Genomic DNA, 16,791 nt, shown 5'->3' on the forward strand with positions numbered 1-16,791 from the left:
TTTATTTTATTAGTAAAATATCACAAAACTGTGAAAATGTACATCATTTCAGTAAACTGTAGTTTAAATGGGCATCTGTAAGCTGCCTTCAAAACCTCACCACACTGTATGTATATGTTGGTTCTATGGGAAAACTGATTCCAAGCTCCAAAAGAACGAGCTTACCATATTGGAGCCTGCCTATGCCAGCTAATCACTCTTTACCTCCCTCTCTCCCTCTTTACCTGTAGGTCCCAGGCGCTTGAGAAATGCGTAGCTGAGTTTAAGATTATGGTCCAGTTTCACAATATGATAAATAATCAAGACTGTATACTCTCTATGTATTCTGGGATTTTTTTTCCTACCCAAACAGAGATTAGGAGACAGAATGGCGAGCAGTAAGACCATACTTTTTCCTGACTTCTAGGGAGTTACAAGACAGTTCTGGCTACTTTTGCTGTAAGCTGTTCTTCTGCTATGAATGGATTTATTTCTGCTCTGTATACTCTTCTTTCCAAATGCTTTACATTTTATATTGGCTGTAACAATTGCTGGTGTGAACTACTGAAAGCAAAATTAGATTCAGGATAATCTGTTTTTGTACAGCCCAAAACAAAATCTCTCCTCTAGAGATTTTGTCCCTTTTCAGAATGACCTAAGATGACGTTCTTTCTTTCCTCCTAATCTTTCCACAAGAAGTTGGATAAAACTTTATGATCCTGTTCCAGAATAGAGAAACATACGTTCTGGGTTTTCACACATACCAAAAGGTGAGGGTGCCCTCTGCTGGTGAAGAAGTGTTCCAAGCATGGGGGCTCAATCCTTGGTCATGGGAGAGTGACCTGGGTTATGGTGGGGCAGGAGACAGGTCACAGGCAAGAACATTTCCCAGAGGAATGCTTCAGAAGGAAACCTTCAAGAATAAGTACTAAGCAAGCTTCTCAGGTTTATCAGGCTCCATAAATGCTCTTCAGAGAGTCAGGGCAGCACATTATTTAATGTGATACTGTTCTGTGATACCAGTCAGTCTCTACCCTAGAGTTATACTGTTGGCTTCAGGCTAAACCCGTTACTGTGTTATTATGTATGATTTCCTTGAGACTCAGTTATTAGTTCATTCATCTGGAAAAGGAAAGAATTCACGTTTAGATTTTTCTCTTCTCACAAGAGTAGTAGGAACTGCCTCTATGGAAACTGCCCCTAGTGTCTGACACTGGGTCACCCCAGGACCCGGGATATTACCACATTTAAGGACTCAGATGCCTTCACACATGCCTTTGTAGTTTGACTTTGTCCTTAGGAATGGTGCCAATATCTAATTTCCTATTAGCCTACGGTCACCGCCTAGTTTAAGCTCATCCATTATCTCTCAGGAGAATTCCAACAATGACCTCCCACCTCCAGTCTTCTCACCCTCAGATGCATCCTCTAAAGAGTTGCCAAGGTTCTCTCACTAAACCACAGAACTTCATGTCATTTAGTACTTAACACCTGTAGTTTAAAATTCAAGCTCCTTCATGCCTTCTCCCTGCTTTCCTCGCCTGCTCTAAACTTAGCAAGAAGGTCCTGCTGGGGTTTCCCACTCTTTCTTCTACTTCTAAGCTCTGCCCCTGTGTTCCGGCTGTACCCTATACCTAGAATGCCCTTCTCAGTCCTATTCTCCCTTTGCTTGACGAATACCTGCTCGTCATTTTAGGTTGAACTCCTTTAGGTTCTCATCTCCTTTAGGTCTCCCGTCCTGAACACATCAACCCTCTCAGGGGCATTTGTGTATATAGCAATTACCCCATTTGACTTGTTGTGATATAATTATCTTTGTGCACGTTTGCCTCCCCATTAGAACTTAACGACAGGAAATGGCTTATTCATCTTAGAATCTCCATCTATGTGGAATGAATGAATTCATAAAGTATTCAAATATGAGCCTAATAAAAGCATGTACTCAGACCTATGGCCCTATCAGGACTCCAGTTCCCCATAAACCCATACCTAAAAAGCAAAGTAGAGACACCCCAGTATGGCCAGAGGCTGTCACTGTCCCTGCTAAACCCAAGAGATCTTGGCTGGGTAAGATCCCACGTTACTTTCCCTACCAATAGTCCTTCAATTGTACCCTAACTTCTACAGGAAAAAGTCCAAACTCATCTGGAATCCAAGGCTACCATAATCTGTCCCCAACATTATTTCCTGGCCGTCTTCTTTTACACAAAACTTCTGCCTCTCCTCAGATTCTGCATTAATACTTTCCACCTTTAGTGCCCTTGTATGTAATATGTCTCTGGCCAAAGGAAAAAAAAAAGCTCCCTTTTCTTCATCACCACTTAAAAATAATGATAGCCATTCTTCAGGTCTTAGCACTCAATCAGTCCATTACAGCCAAAAGTAATCATTTCCCCCTTTAAGATTCTATAGCACTTATGCTCTGTACTTCTTAGTTAACATTATGTACTTAACATTTGCATAGTTTTTTACAGCTATAAAACCGTATTATATTTTGATTACTCTTTTCAAATATGGCTATTATATCAATACTCAAATTGGCAGCTCACAGAGGTCAGCATCATGTCCTTATACTTTTGAATGTTGCCATGACTCTAAACTTTATTGTAATAAGCATAATAAACATTTACCGATAATGCTGATAACCCTATTTGGGGGTCTCCACAAAGAAAAATTAATCATCAAAAATAAAATCAAACACACACATATAATCTGAAATGAGTTCTATTCATCTAGGCCTCTTCAACTAGACATATATTTTTCTATACGAGTAATAACACATTTCTTGATATGGCCAGGAAAGGAAAAGTTGACTGCGTCAGAGTAATAAGCCAGAACTAAGGAGAAAGCATGTCTGCTGGTGAGACAAGCATGGGATAGGGACAGGGGAGGAGGACCAGGCACCAACAGGAAATAGTAATTACCTTCACTGTTTAATCAATCACAGTAATAGAGTTTTTAGTTGTGGCGAGCGGGGGCTACTCTTCATTGCGGTGCTCAGGCTTCTCACTGCAGTGGCTTCTCTTGTTGCGGAGCACAGGCTCTAGGTGCACAGGCTTCAGTAGTTGTGGCACGTGGCTCAGTAGTTGTGGCTCACAGGCTCTAGAGCGCAGGCTCAGTAGTTGTGGCGCATGGGCTTAGTTGCTCCGCGGCATGTGGGATCTTCCCAGACCATGGATCGAACCCGTGTGCCCTGCATTGGCAGGCGGATCCTTAACCACTGCGCCACCAGGGAAGTCAACAGTTTGGCAAGAAATTAGCATCAAGGAATTCCAACAAAAGTTAATAAAGTCTTGTAAAAGATGCACAAGAAAAGAATGGCATTATGGAAATAGTACATTACCAGAGTTAAGAGGCCAAATTTTGAAGACAAATATATCTGTTTCAATTCTGACCCTTTCACTGCTTTTTTGGAAAACTAGTCTCCTCAATTTGAGGAACCTCAGTTTCCTCATTTCATAGCTTGGTTCTAAGAATTAAATGAGATGTAAAAGCAATTACTATATATATGGTAAGCACTCAAGAAATATTGGTTGCTGTTACAAATAACGATACTATTACTGTTGTTGCGTGTGGTGGTTATCAACTGAGAATCTAGAGACAGGCAATATTTGAAATTCCAGGCTAGTAGGCAGACAGTGAACTTCAAGAAAAACTCTCATCCATTACTGGACAATCTTGCAGGGGCAAGCATGGCTAGAACTCCATAATAACCACATCTGGAATGATAATCAAGGTAGGAACATATTAATTAGATTTGGTCTGCAAAAGGTAGAGACTTGGTCTCGGGGACAACTTTCAAAGAATTAAGCAATTAGTTACAGAGGCAGACTTGTTACAAAGGTCCAGAGATGAAACTATAACTTCTTCAATGTCCACCAACTACTGAAATGCATGAACCCACAGCATTATAGGAGCTGGGCCTCCTGCTGACCCTCAGATGACTTACGGGTAGTGGAGTGGGCGAGAGGATGACCAGGGCAAAGCACAAACAAAAGCAGATATAAATTACTGAGCACTGTATTCGTCAGGTTCTCCAGAGAAACAGAACCAATAGGAGATAAATATATAGAGAACTGGCTTATGCATTTATGGGGACCGAGAAGTCCTATGATCTGTAGCTGGCAAGCTGAAGACTCAGGAGAGCCAGGGCTACAGTTGTAGTCTGAGTTTAAAGGCCTAAGAACCCAGAGAGCCGATGATGCACATTCCAATCCAAGTGTGAGTCCAAAGGCAGGAGAAGACCTGTCTCAGCTTGAAGACAATCAGAAAGTGAATTCTCCCTTACTCAGCCTTTTTTGTTCTATTCAGGCTTTCAAAAAGTCGGATGAACCACCACCGCTCTGGGGAGAGCAATCTGCTTTACTCAGTCTACAGATTTAAATATTAATCTCACCCCCAAACACCCTCACAGAAGCGCCTAGAATAATATTTAATCAAATATCTGGGCACACCGTAGCCCAGTCAAGTTGATACTTAAAATTAACCCCACAGGCACCTACTATTTACCAGATACTGTAAGAGGCACTAGAATGGTAGTTTCCTGTGGTTTAGTCTAGAGCTGCTTCCAGTGTTTATGGAGATGTTCTGTGTCATTCAACATAGTAGCCACTAGCCACATGTGGCTATTGAGCACTTGAAATGTACCTGTGTTCCTGAGAAACTGAATTTTAACTTTTCATTTTAACTCATTTAGATATAAATAGCCACATATGGCTTAGTGACTACCATATCAGATAATACAGGTCTAGGGAAAGAGGGTAATAAACAAGTAAACCAACAAGTAATTACACAATGTGAGACTTATGCAGGAAAAGGATAAGGTTCTGGCTGAGGTAGGGCAGAACTTCTTTAGATAAAATGGTCAGAGTAGGCCTCACTGAAGAGGTTATCAATGTTTAAGGTAAAGCCTAAAGGCCTAAATCTTGAGAAGGAGCAGCCAGATGACTAATAGAGGAAATAGAGTCCAGGCAGGAGGAACCACATGCACAAATGTCCCAAGGTAGGAAACTTCGTATTTGCTTTGAGCAACTGAATAACATCCTCCTTGACTGGAGGATGATGGAAAATGTGTTGAAGAGGAAAACAAGAACAGCCTATTACAAGAGTGGGAGGGCACCATAGGAGCTTGGATTTTATTGAGGTAATTTACAGTTACATTTTTTAAAGATCATTGTGGCTGACTGCTGCGTGGAAAATATATGAGCCTGCAAAAAGATGCATCGTGTGTGTGGTTGCTTGAGTGAATTTGCTAGTTTGGCTCTTCTCCCAATCAGAATATAATATTTTTAATGCTAGTGTGTATTTGTATTCAAAAGGAATATGCACTTTGCATCAATATTAATTTATGTGAAAGTAATGGCATGTATATACCTACACTCTTGAGCTATTTTAAGTACAAAAAGGAAACAACCTGTTAAATATGTTGAAAATAAAGAAGAATTCTGTAGTTAAAACTATCCAATAGATACATTTCTAAGAAGTACCTATACCAGTTTCATAAATGAAATAGCTGCATACAAACTCCATAAGATTGTCCTTGGACTCTTGAGAGAGGTCAATTTCTGGTTGTAGAAGAAAGAAAAGGAGGAGGAGGAATTTGAAACAAGTTGAAAAGACAACCATGAAACTGACTAATGTCAAGCAAAGAGGACCCACAGAGAAAGATTAAAGCAATTGGAGTTAATTAATTAACCTAGGGAAGAGAAGATTAATAAATTATTGTGAGGATATGTAGAACTGCTATTCAGAGGATACAGTCTACTTGGGGTTGCAAGTATCACTGGATAGAAAACTGAAGCCTGCAGACTAAAACTGCAGAAGATGCGGTTTATGGCTGTGAAACTCTGGAATCAGTGAGGAAAGCAGAGTAATGTCCTTCCATGGAGGTCTTTAAAACAGAATAGATTCTCATCATCAGTCTCATTTTAAAGGTTTAAGTGTGATCCTGCCCAAAGGCAAGGTGCTGAACGGAATGATTTTTCAAGGTCCCAGCCAGTCAGCCCAATGAGACCACGCAGCTGATGGTGTGCTATGACTTTCTTTTGTTTACTCATATCTTACTGTTTTACACCACCATGTGGCCACACTGAGTAGAAATGCTATAAATTTTGAATCTGAACATAGGCCTTGAGAAATGTCAATAATTCTCATACTTTTAGAATTGCACAGTCTGTTTAGAAATATTCAATGTGTGAAGTCACCTGGCATGAATATCTTTATATTGTACATAGTGATCCTTTTTCAGTATTAATTTGGAAAACAACACTGATACTTATCGTATAAATAATAACATGTCAAATTCTTTTATTGTGTATTTGCTATTTGATAGAAATAGGATTTGATTCACAATAAGCTGAGTTCATGACATAAAAATCTTTTATTTTAGATGCATATATATTTGAAAGCCAGATTCTGACCCTTTTACATTTAACAGATGTATTAAGTAAATGTGACTTCAGAAAAAAATTTTTTTAATGAATTCAAATACAGTATCAAAAGAATGGTAGATTTGCTTGCAGAAAAACAATAATTGTTGACACATTTCTAAAGACATCATGTTAAAAATAATATTAGGGCTTCCCTGGTGGCGCAGTGGTTAAGAATCCGCCTGCCAATGCAGGGGACACGGGTTTGATCCCTGGTCCGGGAAAATCCCACACGCCGTGGAGCAACTAAGCCCGTGCGCAACAACTACTGAGCCTGCGCTCTAGAGCCCGCGAGCCACAACTACTGAGCCCACGTGCCACAACTACTGAAGCCCACACACCTGGAGCCCGTGCTCCGCAACAAGAGAAGCCACCGCAATGCGAAGCCCGCGCACCACAACGAAGAGTAGCCCCTGCTCGCCGCAACCAGAGAAAAGCCCACACACAGCAACAAAGACTCAACGCAGCCAAAAACAATAAATAAATAATATAAAATAATTTTTTAAAAAATAATAATAATTTTAAATCCAACACATTAAGACACTGTGCTTCCTGGTACTTTTCCTCTTTAATTTATGTAATAAATACATCAGCATCCGTTAGCATTTATTAAGCTCTCATATGAGCTGAATGCTGCATTGGATTCTACATTGGACAAATGAAATTGACAAAGCCCAGTCTGTCCCTCCATTCCCATGTCACCTCTAGTACAAAAGCTTTCTGTTAAATACAGACAGTGAGGTAGACCTAGGGCCAAACTGCTTGTGTTACAATCCTAGTAAACTATGTAAGTCTGTAGGCCTCAGGATTTTTGTAATGAGAATTAAATTTTTTTAGTTTAAATAAATAAATAAAATAATGCTTCATCATTTAATCAACAACTATTTACTGAGTGACGACTACACTATATAGTGCCACGCTAATAGTGCCAGGCACTATCCTAGGCACTGCAGAGAGAGCAGTGAATCAAACAGACAAAAACCTCTGCCCTCTGGGAGCTTCCATTCCAGTAAAGAGCTAGATAGTAAATATCTTAGGCTTTGTGGGCCATAAGGTCTCTGTCAATTATTCAACTCTACTACGGTAGCACCAAAGCAGCCACAGACAAAATGTAAACAATGCACAAGTGAATGAGCATTGCTATGTTGCATTAAAACTTAATTAACAAACCCAAGTGGCAGACTAGGTTTGGCCCACAGGCCATGGCTTGCTGACCCCCATAGTAGAGGAAGACAACAATAAACACCACCAAAATGAAAAATAATAAAATAAACACTATGTGGAATGGCGATAAATACTGTGGAAAAAGCAAAAACAAGCAAGAGTATGGATGGTATTGGAGTGTGTCAGGGTAATCCTTACTGAGAAAATAACACCTGATAAAGACCTGAAGGAGGTGAGCAAGAGAGTCAGGGGGTGTCTAGGGAAAGAACATTCTAGGACAGGGACTGTCAGGTGCAAAATCCCAGAGGCAATAGAGTACCTATTCTTTTTGAGGAAAGCAGGTGGACAGTTTGGAGCAAGTAGGAAATAAGATCAGAGAAGTAATACGTGACCAGATGGCATGAGGCTCAACTGCCATTTTAAAGACTGGTTTTCACTCTGAGTGAGACAGAAGCCTTTGCAGTTTTAAGCACAGCAGTGACCTACTCTGGTGCACTGATTTTAATGGGATTGTTCTGCCTGCTGTGTTGAGAATAGATGGAGGGAGAAGCAGGGAGTCCAGTTTGGAGTCTGTTGCAATAATCCTGGTAAGACATGATGGACCAGATGGTAATGCTGGAGGTGGTGAGAAGAGGCAGGATTCTGAAATAGGTCAAAGATAACCTGACCAGAATTTTATCTTGGATTGGATGGGAAATGTGAGAGAAAGAGGGGAATCAATGATGACTCCAAAATTTTTTGCCTGAGAAACTGGATAGATGGAGAAGACTACTAGAGCTTGGGGAAGAGGAAAAAAGGAAGATCAGGGTCTCAGGTATGGAAATAAGTTTGAAATACCTATTAGGTATCCAAGTAGAGATGTTGAAAAGGCAGCTTTTGTCAGAGTCTGCAGATCCAAGAAGAGGATTAAACTCAGGGTATAAATGTACGAGTTGTCAACCAATGGATGGTGTCTAAAACCATGAAACTGGTGAGATCACCAAGTGATTAAGTACAGAACGAAAGAGAATGGGTCCAAGCATTGGGCCCTGGGGAGCTCCAAGTTTAGGAGTCCAGAGAGATGAGGAGACAACCGCAAAGGAGACTGAAAAGAGCAACCAGTAAGTTTGGAGGGAAATCATAAAGAGCAGAGTTGTGGAAGCCCAGCAGGAAATAAGTGCTGGAAGAGAGAACAATCACATCAGTTACACCTGAGAGTATGTGTAAAATGAAGACTGAGAATTGAGCCACTGTGTTTAGGAGTGTGGAGATTATTAGTAGCATTGACAAGAGCAGTTTCAGTGAAGTGGGAGGAATAAGAGCCTTGTTGGAGTGAGTTTTTGTGAGGGGAGTTTTTGTTCTTTCGTTTGCTTGGGTTTTCTTTAAGAGAAAGAATTAAGTTAACTGGAAGGGAAGTGAATCAAGAGGGGTTTGGGGGCTATCTTGTTTTGTTTTAAGGTGGTAGAAAGAACAGCATTTTTGTGTGTTAGTAGAAAAGCCCCAGGAAAAAAGGAGAAATTTAAAGAGAGAGCAAGAGGGAAAGAGAGAAAGAGAAAGAGAATTGCTGGAGCAGTTTCCATGGGTGGGCAAGACAGGAGGCGATCTGGTGCAGAACTGTGGGTGGGCTGGATTCACATTCTGCATGTAAAGGGCTTATCATGGTACTCACTCAGCACTTAGTAAATCTCAAAACCCACAGATATTAAACTACTAGAGTCTGTCATACAGAGTGAAGTAAGCCAGAAAGAGAAAAACAAATACCATATGCTAACACATATATATGGAATCTAAAAAAAAAGGTTCTGAAGAACCTAGGGGCAGCACAGGAATAAAGACGCAGACAGAGGGAATGGACGTGAGGACACGGGGAGGGGGAAGGGTAAGCTGGGAGAAGTGAGAGAGTGGCATGGACATATATACACTACCAAATGTAAAATAGATAGCTAGTGGGAAGCAGCTGAATAGCACAGGGAGATCCGCTTGGTGCTTTGTGACCACCTAGAGGGGTGGGATAGGGAGGGGGGGAGGGAGACGCAAGAGGGAGGGGATATGGGGATATATGTATACGTATAGCTGATTCACTTTGTTTTACAGCAGCAACTAACACAACCATGTAAAGCAATTATACTCCAATAAAGATGTTAAAAAAAAAAAGCGTTGGCTAATGTGATCTTACGGTTCCAGTGCAGCTACAACATTCAGTAGATTAATGAAAGTAAGCTGAATAGAATAAAGATGATGACAGGAGGACATTTAGAAGCAACAGTGAATCACACTGACTAGCATCTAGGATATTGGTCTAAAGGAAAACAAAGATACCTGAGGAAAAGTAGGAAGAGTGATGGGTTACTGTTTCCTTTTGACTCATGAGGTGAGTTAGCCAAAACCAGGATCCCACAGGTACCTGACTCCTTATAGATACTCTGGGTTAATTAATTAATTATCTTTGCCCTTTAAAAACTCAGCATGATGAAAAACCGCTACTCTTGCCTCACAACTATTGCATGGTATACGTAATGTTATTTCCATGCCCTTTTCACGTTCTTCCACTGATTTCTACACTGATACATAAATGCTAAGCTGTAGGACAGAACCATGGTAGGGAACCAGACAAAGGAAGGTGGGTGGTAAAAGTATAACTGCCATTGCCACTGGGAATAAAATGGGGTTGGAGCAACTACAACCTAAATTGTGTTCCTAATATGAACACAGCTCTGTGCCAGGTACTGGAAGAAATACACTATACTTATGAAAAATATCCCAGCAAACATGCAGCTCTATGAAACCATAGTTTGTTATTTAACACAGGTATCTTTTTATGATTATAATAATTGTGCTTCACTGAGGGCAGGTAGCAAATTTCAATGAATCGTAATTCCTCACTTATTTCAATATAAATTTGGAGATGTGTTCCTTTGGAAAAAGACTTGAGCCCCCAGGTGTCATAAAATCATACTTAAGAAAGTAGCAGTTTGGTGGACTTCCCTGATGGCGCAGTGATTAAGAACCCATCTGCCAATGCAGGGGACACAGGTTCAATCTCTGGTCCAGGAAGATCCCACATGCTGCAGAGCAACTAAGCCCGTGCGCCACAACTACTGAGCCTGTGCTCTAGAGCCTGCGCGCCACAGCTACTGAAGCCCACACGCCTAGAGCCCGTGCTCCGCAACAAAAGAAGCCACCGCAATGACAAGCCCATGCACCGCAATGAGAAGAGTAGCCCTCGCTCCCCGCAACTAGAGAAAGCCGCAACGAAGACCCAACACAGCCAAAACATAAATAAATAAAAATTTTTTTAAATCATGCAAATAAATAAAATTTAAAGAAAAAGAAAGTAGCAATTTGACAACACATTATAATAGAAAAAGCAACTTTTGGAAAACATTAATAAAAATGCTAAAACTCCTAATTTTACAATGGTGAACTCAAAACCAACTCACCAAAAGCTTTACAAATGCAGGAAAGACCTAGAAGCACACTGTAGTGACCTACCTCCTCTTCTCTCACAATTGTTCCAATCCAAGGATGGCAATAACTAATATAATAGAAACAATAGATTCAGATTTTGCCTAACTCAAGATACTGCGCCTATGATCCAGGATTATCCTTAACAGTTTTTTCATGTTTCAGAATTGTAATGTTTCTTTCCTGAACTCTGCTCAGTAATTTTAGTACAATATGTATGTTGTCCCTGAAATATTTAAGGAGGCCTGTGACCAGAATGCATAGAAGCTGGCACCTGACTATTTTTTTTTTTTAAAGTTATGTATAATATCCTCTTGCTTTTTGGTTTATTTATTTACTTATTTATTTATTTATTTATTTTTGGCTGTGTTGGGTCTTCGTTTCTGCGCGGGGGCTTTCTCTAGTTGCGGCGAGCGGGGGCCGCTCTTCATCGCGGCGCGCGGGCCTCTCACTGTCGCGGCCTCTCTTGTTGCGGAGCACAGGCTCCAGACGCGCAGGCTCAGTAGTTGTGGCTCACGGGCCCAGTTGCTCCGCGGCATGTGGGGTCTTCCCAGACCAGGGCTCGAACCCGTGTCCCCTGCACTGGCAGGCGGATTCTCAACCACTGCGCCACCAGGGAAGCCCTGGCATCTGGCTATTGATCGACAATTATATCAATGCTTGCCACCTGTTGCTCAACCTAATAATTTGTTTATCTTAGAGTTAGGCAAACCATGCCAAATCTGACCCAGCACATGTGTTTAGTAAATAAAGTTTTAACAGAACACAATTACCCTTATTTTTTAACTTATTGTCTACAGCTGCTTCTGAAAGGCAAAGGTGAGTAGTCATGGCCCACAAAGCCTGAAATATTTACTATCTGGCCCTTTACAGAAAGAGGTTGCTCACCCCTGGTTTAACTAATAGCTGGTGTTCTCATTAAGCAATGTTTGTTTGAGCCATATTTACATATCCAAATGCTGAGGGAAGGAGGAATCAGAGTGCAGAATCAAGTCACCACGTCAGAGGACCCAACTTCTATGAATGCAATGTGTGCTGTCCTTGGCAGTGAGACTTTACATTCTTCCTTGATTTCTTATAAATCCAATGTATAAAATAGATTTCTATTAGGTGACAGGCATCTACATGTCAAGTAGACTTCCTTTTTAGGTTGTCAGGGGAAGAAAATTTTTACAAGTGTTTCAATCAAAATGCAAATATTTGAAATTTACTTTGCCCCTCTCTAGTCTGATTTTTATAACTTGTTTTCTACCCCGTACATGTCCACGCAATATGAAAACCTCCTAGCTCATTTTATCTTATCATTAAACTAGGGCTTTGAAAAATATAAAAGGATTTCTGAAAGATTAGGTATTCTTAAATTATTGCCAGTTATTTTGAAATGTCAGTGGATAGTTTCTTTCCAATACCACATGTGTAAAAAGAGAAATGCTGAGCTGCGTAATCCTTCAAATGGTGGTATTTTTTCCCATTGTTAACCTTTAGAGTCCTAATTTTTGTCTGTCCTGAGCGAGAATCTAAACATTCTAATTCTTCAGCGGAGTACCATAGTAAGTTTATAGCTGCTCTGCCTTAGACAACATATATATTTAGGGAAGGAAAATTTCTAATTCAATTTACAATTATGTCAGGAAACAACATGTATCTGCAGGCAAAGATAAGAAAAACATTCAGGGTACACAGTGATAGGTCTGCTTAAATAAATAAACTTTTGGTACTAGTGATTAGGTACACAGGATTATTATATGTCTAACTGGCCAACGTGACAATTTGGAATTACTTCCAGTCACATTTAATTGGATTTGGAATCTCTGGAGAAAAGAGAGGCCTAGCAGAGAAACAGCCATAAACGTAAACTGTTTTTCCAAAGGGTGCTAAGCAATGAATTAATATCCATTGCACAATAGTTTTTAATATGCCCTCAGCTTAAAAAGACTAATGCAGTGGTCATACACACTAGATTCCAAAACTAATTCAATTAAACACAAAGGCTGGGGGAGGGGAGTGTTTGTTGAATTGGAAATTTTTTATTTTCAATTTTAAGGAGACTACTTTAATCAGAGGTGAATAATCTTCAACTTAGGTAAAGTCTGAGATATGCTTTAGTACCAGTATAATAGTTAGCTATATATGCTATGCTAGGTTTGAAGGTGTTCTAGAATCTATAAAATATATGTTACTCTATAAATGCTTTGAAGCTTAATAAGAGGTAACCAAAACAAAGCATTCTCTCATAGTCTTTAAATATTCTTATACTGTACAAACAGAAAAGCAGTGTAGAAGACAAATGGTGTGTTGCTTCTCTTACAGTTTTAGTTTTGGTACCAAAAAAAAAGACCTACTTTCTACATTCTAAAATGTGCCTTATGCTTTGCTTAATATTAGTCTACTCAAATTTATACATTACAAAATCTTCTTCTTCGGTATTTATATATACTGCCTGTTATAGTTTTCCTTCTGTCCTATAAATTTGTTTTTTCAAAAAATCTGTCCTTGTTCTTAGGAGTGCCATGATTGCTGACTACATGTTCTGGCTCTGTGGAGGAAGTGAACAGTCTATAAGCAAGCTCATCAAACTATACTGGCAGGTAAAAATTGATGTCCCAACTAGGGAGGAGGAGCCCATTTCATTTTTAGAACCAAAATGAAGGATTGGTGCTTAAAAGACTGCTGAAAAAGGGAGCTCTGGGCATATCAATCAGAAGGACACTACTCAGTAGTAATGTATTTATAATGAAGTAGATTTTCTGAGACTAATTTTAAGGGCAAAATTCAAGGTTGTTAACCCTTGGCCCATACTTCAGTTTTACAACCCAATATAAATTTTAGACATCCCAGGAACTACTTTCCCAGGAGTGCTGCTATAATGACATGATCCTTTAAAAAATGAACACTGTATTTTCATAGATTCTTCTTAATCTATGACCTGTAAAAGCAGATGCTAGAAGTACTACCAATTACATAATAAAGGAAAATACAAAGATCCATTGTATTTGTGGGGTAACGTAGTATTTGAAACACTTAACCAGTAATAAACTGCAGATCATCTTTTTTATTTATTATTCAAAATGGCAGCAAGAAGTCATACCAAAGGTCAATTAGATGTCAAGACGAGAGTCAGAATTTCTTAGAATTATAAAAATTTAGAATTTACTAGTTCAGTCTCCTTCACAACATACAAATCTGTTCTTATCCTATCCTCTCCCCACAAATTGTCAATGACTTTCTGATGAAATATACTCAAAGTGAAGAGCTCACTTATCCCCCAAAAACATCTAATTTGCTAATTATTAAACTGTTTGCCTCATTAAAATAGATTTCTACTCCCTTAAAACTTCCATCAAGTAGTTCCCAGTGAGGCCACATGGACCCAATGGAAACCCACTTCCAAACAAAATATTTTCAAATATTTGAAAATCCAGTACAGAAGCCAACTCCCTCCTCCAAATCTTCTCATCTCCAAACTGTGTGTGGCCTTTTTTTTCTTTGCATATCAAGATGGCTTAATGTAATTGAACATGAACCTTTTCAACCAACTAGAATAAGATCTGCTAAAACACTAATATGAAAGTGAGAAATAACTGTCAACAGTCTTCTGATACTTCCTGATTTTTCCCACATTTTCACTATTGTGTCTTGGCCCCTAGTTTTCTGTTTCTATATCACATGTTGTCTTCAGTAAACAATGAAGTATTAGGTTTAGCATATAAAATTTTCATTAATTTATATGGTTCTGTCTAAATATTTGGAGCTCAATTTACCTAAAAATAAAGATTTAAATTAGTCCTAATATACTTGACACCTGTAAATTAACCTTAAAGTAGATAAAATTATTATTATTTCAAAAAACTATTAATTTGCTAGTAAGTGCAAGACTTTCCTAGGGGAGTCTGGAACATGCAAAATAGTAGTAGTTGCTTATGTATGTAAGTAAATAGTTGTAAAAAATTGCTAGATATGAAAAATAAGCAAATAATGTCTACTACATAGATATAGTAAAAGAAAAGGGCTTTTTATTAAAGTATTTCAGAGGCTTTTGAAGAAAGGTGGGAAAGGAGTTGAATCTTGAGGGTTAGATGATATTCAGCAGGCCTGGCATTTAGTAGTTCCCAAACGAATGTTTGTTTCAATTTATTCATTCATTAAACAAACATATATTGAGTACCTACTGTTTTATCTACATTGAACTAGGAAAAAATAGATTCAACGTTGGTGCAACCTAAGATAGGTTAAGAGCTTGAAAATTTTGTAAATAAATTTTTGTCTGTTTTCTTTAGCTTTCAAAGAGCATTAATATTCTTATTTTATTTACCTAAAATAAAATAAAATTTTTTACTAAAAAAAATCTCCACTTACCAATACGTGCATGTTTGCTATACAAAAAAGGAATTAAAAGGGCTTCCCTGGTGGCGCAGTGGTTGAGAATCTGCCTGCCAATGCAGGGGACACGGGTTCGAGCCCTGGTCTGGGAAGATCCCACATGCCGCGGAGCAGCTGGGCCCGTGAGCCACAATTACTGAGCCTGCGCGTCTGGAGCCTGCGCGTCTGGAGCCTGTGCTCCGCAACAAGAGAGGCCGCGACAGTGAGAGGCCCGCGCACCGCGATGAAGAGTGGCCCCCGCTTGCCACAACTAGAGAAAGCCCTCGCACAGAAACGAAGACCCAACACAGCCATAAATAAATAAATAAATAAAATTTTTTTTAAAAAAAGGAGTAAAAAGAATACTACTATTTTACTATTCTGCATTAATAGAAGATAACAAAAACCTATTTGTCCTTGTATTCTCTTTTTCTCCTTTAATTTGAAGCAACGTGGTATATTGAAAAAGGGTCTTCATCTGGAAGTCAGATCTGACTCAGTCCAAGTTCTAACACCAACATCTAACCTAAAACAGGCTAGTCTCTAGAGGTGTTTCAAGTAGAAAATAAGAGGTAACTAGCATAAGACATTTGAGAAGGTCTATTCTTAAAGCCCATCTTAGCTCTAAAACCTCATGTTTTCAGGTACATCCAAATATGATGTCATACACCTACTGAATGGGAGAAAATATTTGCAAATGATATGACTAATAAGGGGTGAATATCCAAAATACATAAACAGCTCATACAACTCAAATCAAACAAACAAACAAACTGATTAAAAAATGGGCAGAAGACCTGAATAGACATTTTTCCAAAGAGGACATGCAGATGGCAAACAGGCACCTGAAAAGATGCTCAACATTGCTAACTATCAGGGAAATGCAAATCAAAACCACAATGAGATATCACCTCAAACCTGTCAGAACGGCCATCATCAAAAAGACCACAAATAGCAAATGTTGGCGAGGATGTGGAGAAAAGAGAACCCTCCTACACTGTTGGTGGGAATGTAAATTGGTGCAGCCACTATGGAAAACAGTATGGAGGTTTCTCAAAAAACTAAAAATAGAATTACCATATGACCCAGGAATCCCACTCTTGAGTATATATCTGAAAAAAATAAAAACACTAATTTGAAAAGATACATGCACCTCAATGTTCATAGAAGCATTATTCACAGTTGCCAAGATATGGAAGCAACCTAAGTGTCCATCAAGAGATGAATGGATAAAGAAGACGTGGTATATATATATATATATATATATATATATAGTGTGTGTATCTATATACACATATATATGTATATATACATATGTGGCATATATACACACACACACACACACACACACACACACACACACAATGGAATACTACTCAGCCATAAAGAAGAATGAAATTTTGCCATTTGCGACATG

General features: G+C 39.1%; 1 protein-coding gene across 1 annotated transcript in view; it reads left to right on the top strand.

Annotated features, from left to right (window-relative positions):
• Positions 1–16,791, top strand: part of SPATA16 (spermatogenesis associated 16) — a 232,567-nt gene that overhangs the window by 129,904 nt on the left and 85,872 nt on the right. Inside the window, exon 4 of the mRNA XM_061193423.1 lies at positions 13,519–13,603. Within this exon, the coding sequence (XP_061049406.1) occupies positions 13,519–13,603 (85 nt within the window). The remainder of the gene's footprint in view (positions 1–13,518; positions 13,604–16,791) is intronic.

Source organism: Eubalaena glacialis, chromosome 6 (assembly GCF_028564815.1).
Source record: "Eubalaena glacialis isolate mEubGla1 chromosome 6, mEubGla1.1.hap2.+ XY, whole genome shotgun sequence".
Classification (NCBI taxonomy): Eukaryota; Metazoa; Chordata; class Mammalia; order Artiodactyla; family Balaenidae; genus Eubalaena; species Eubalaena glacialis.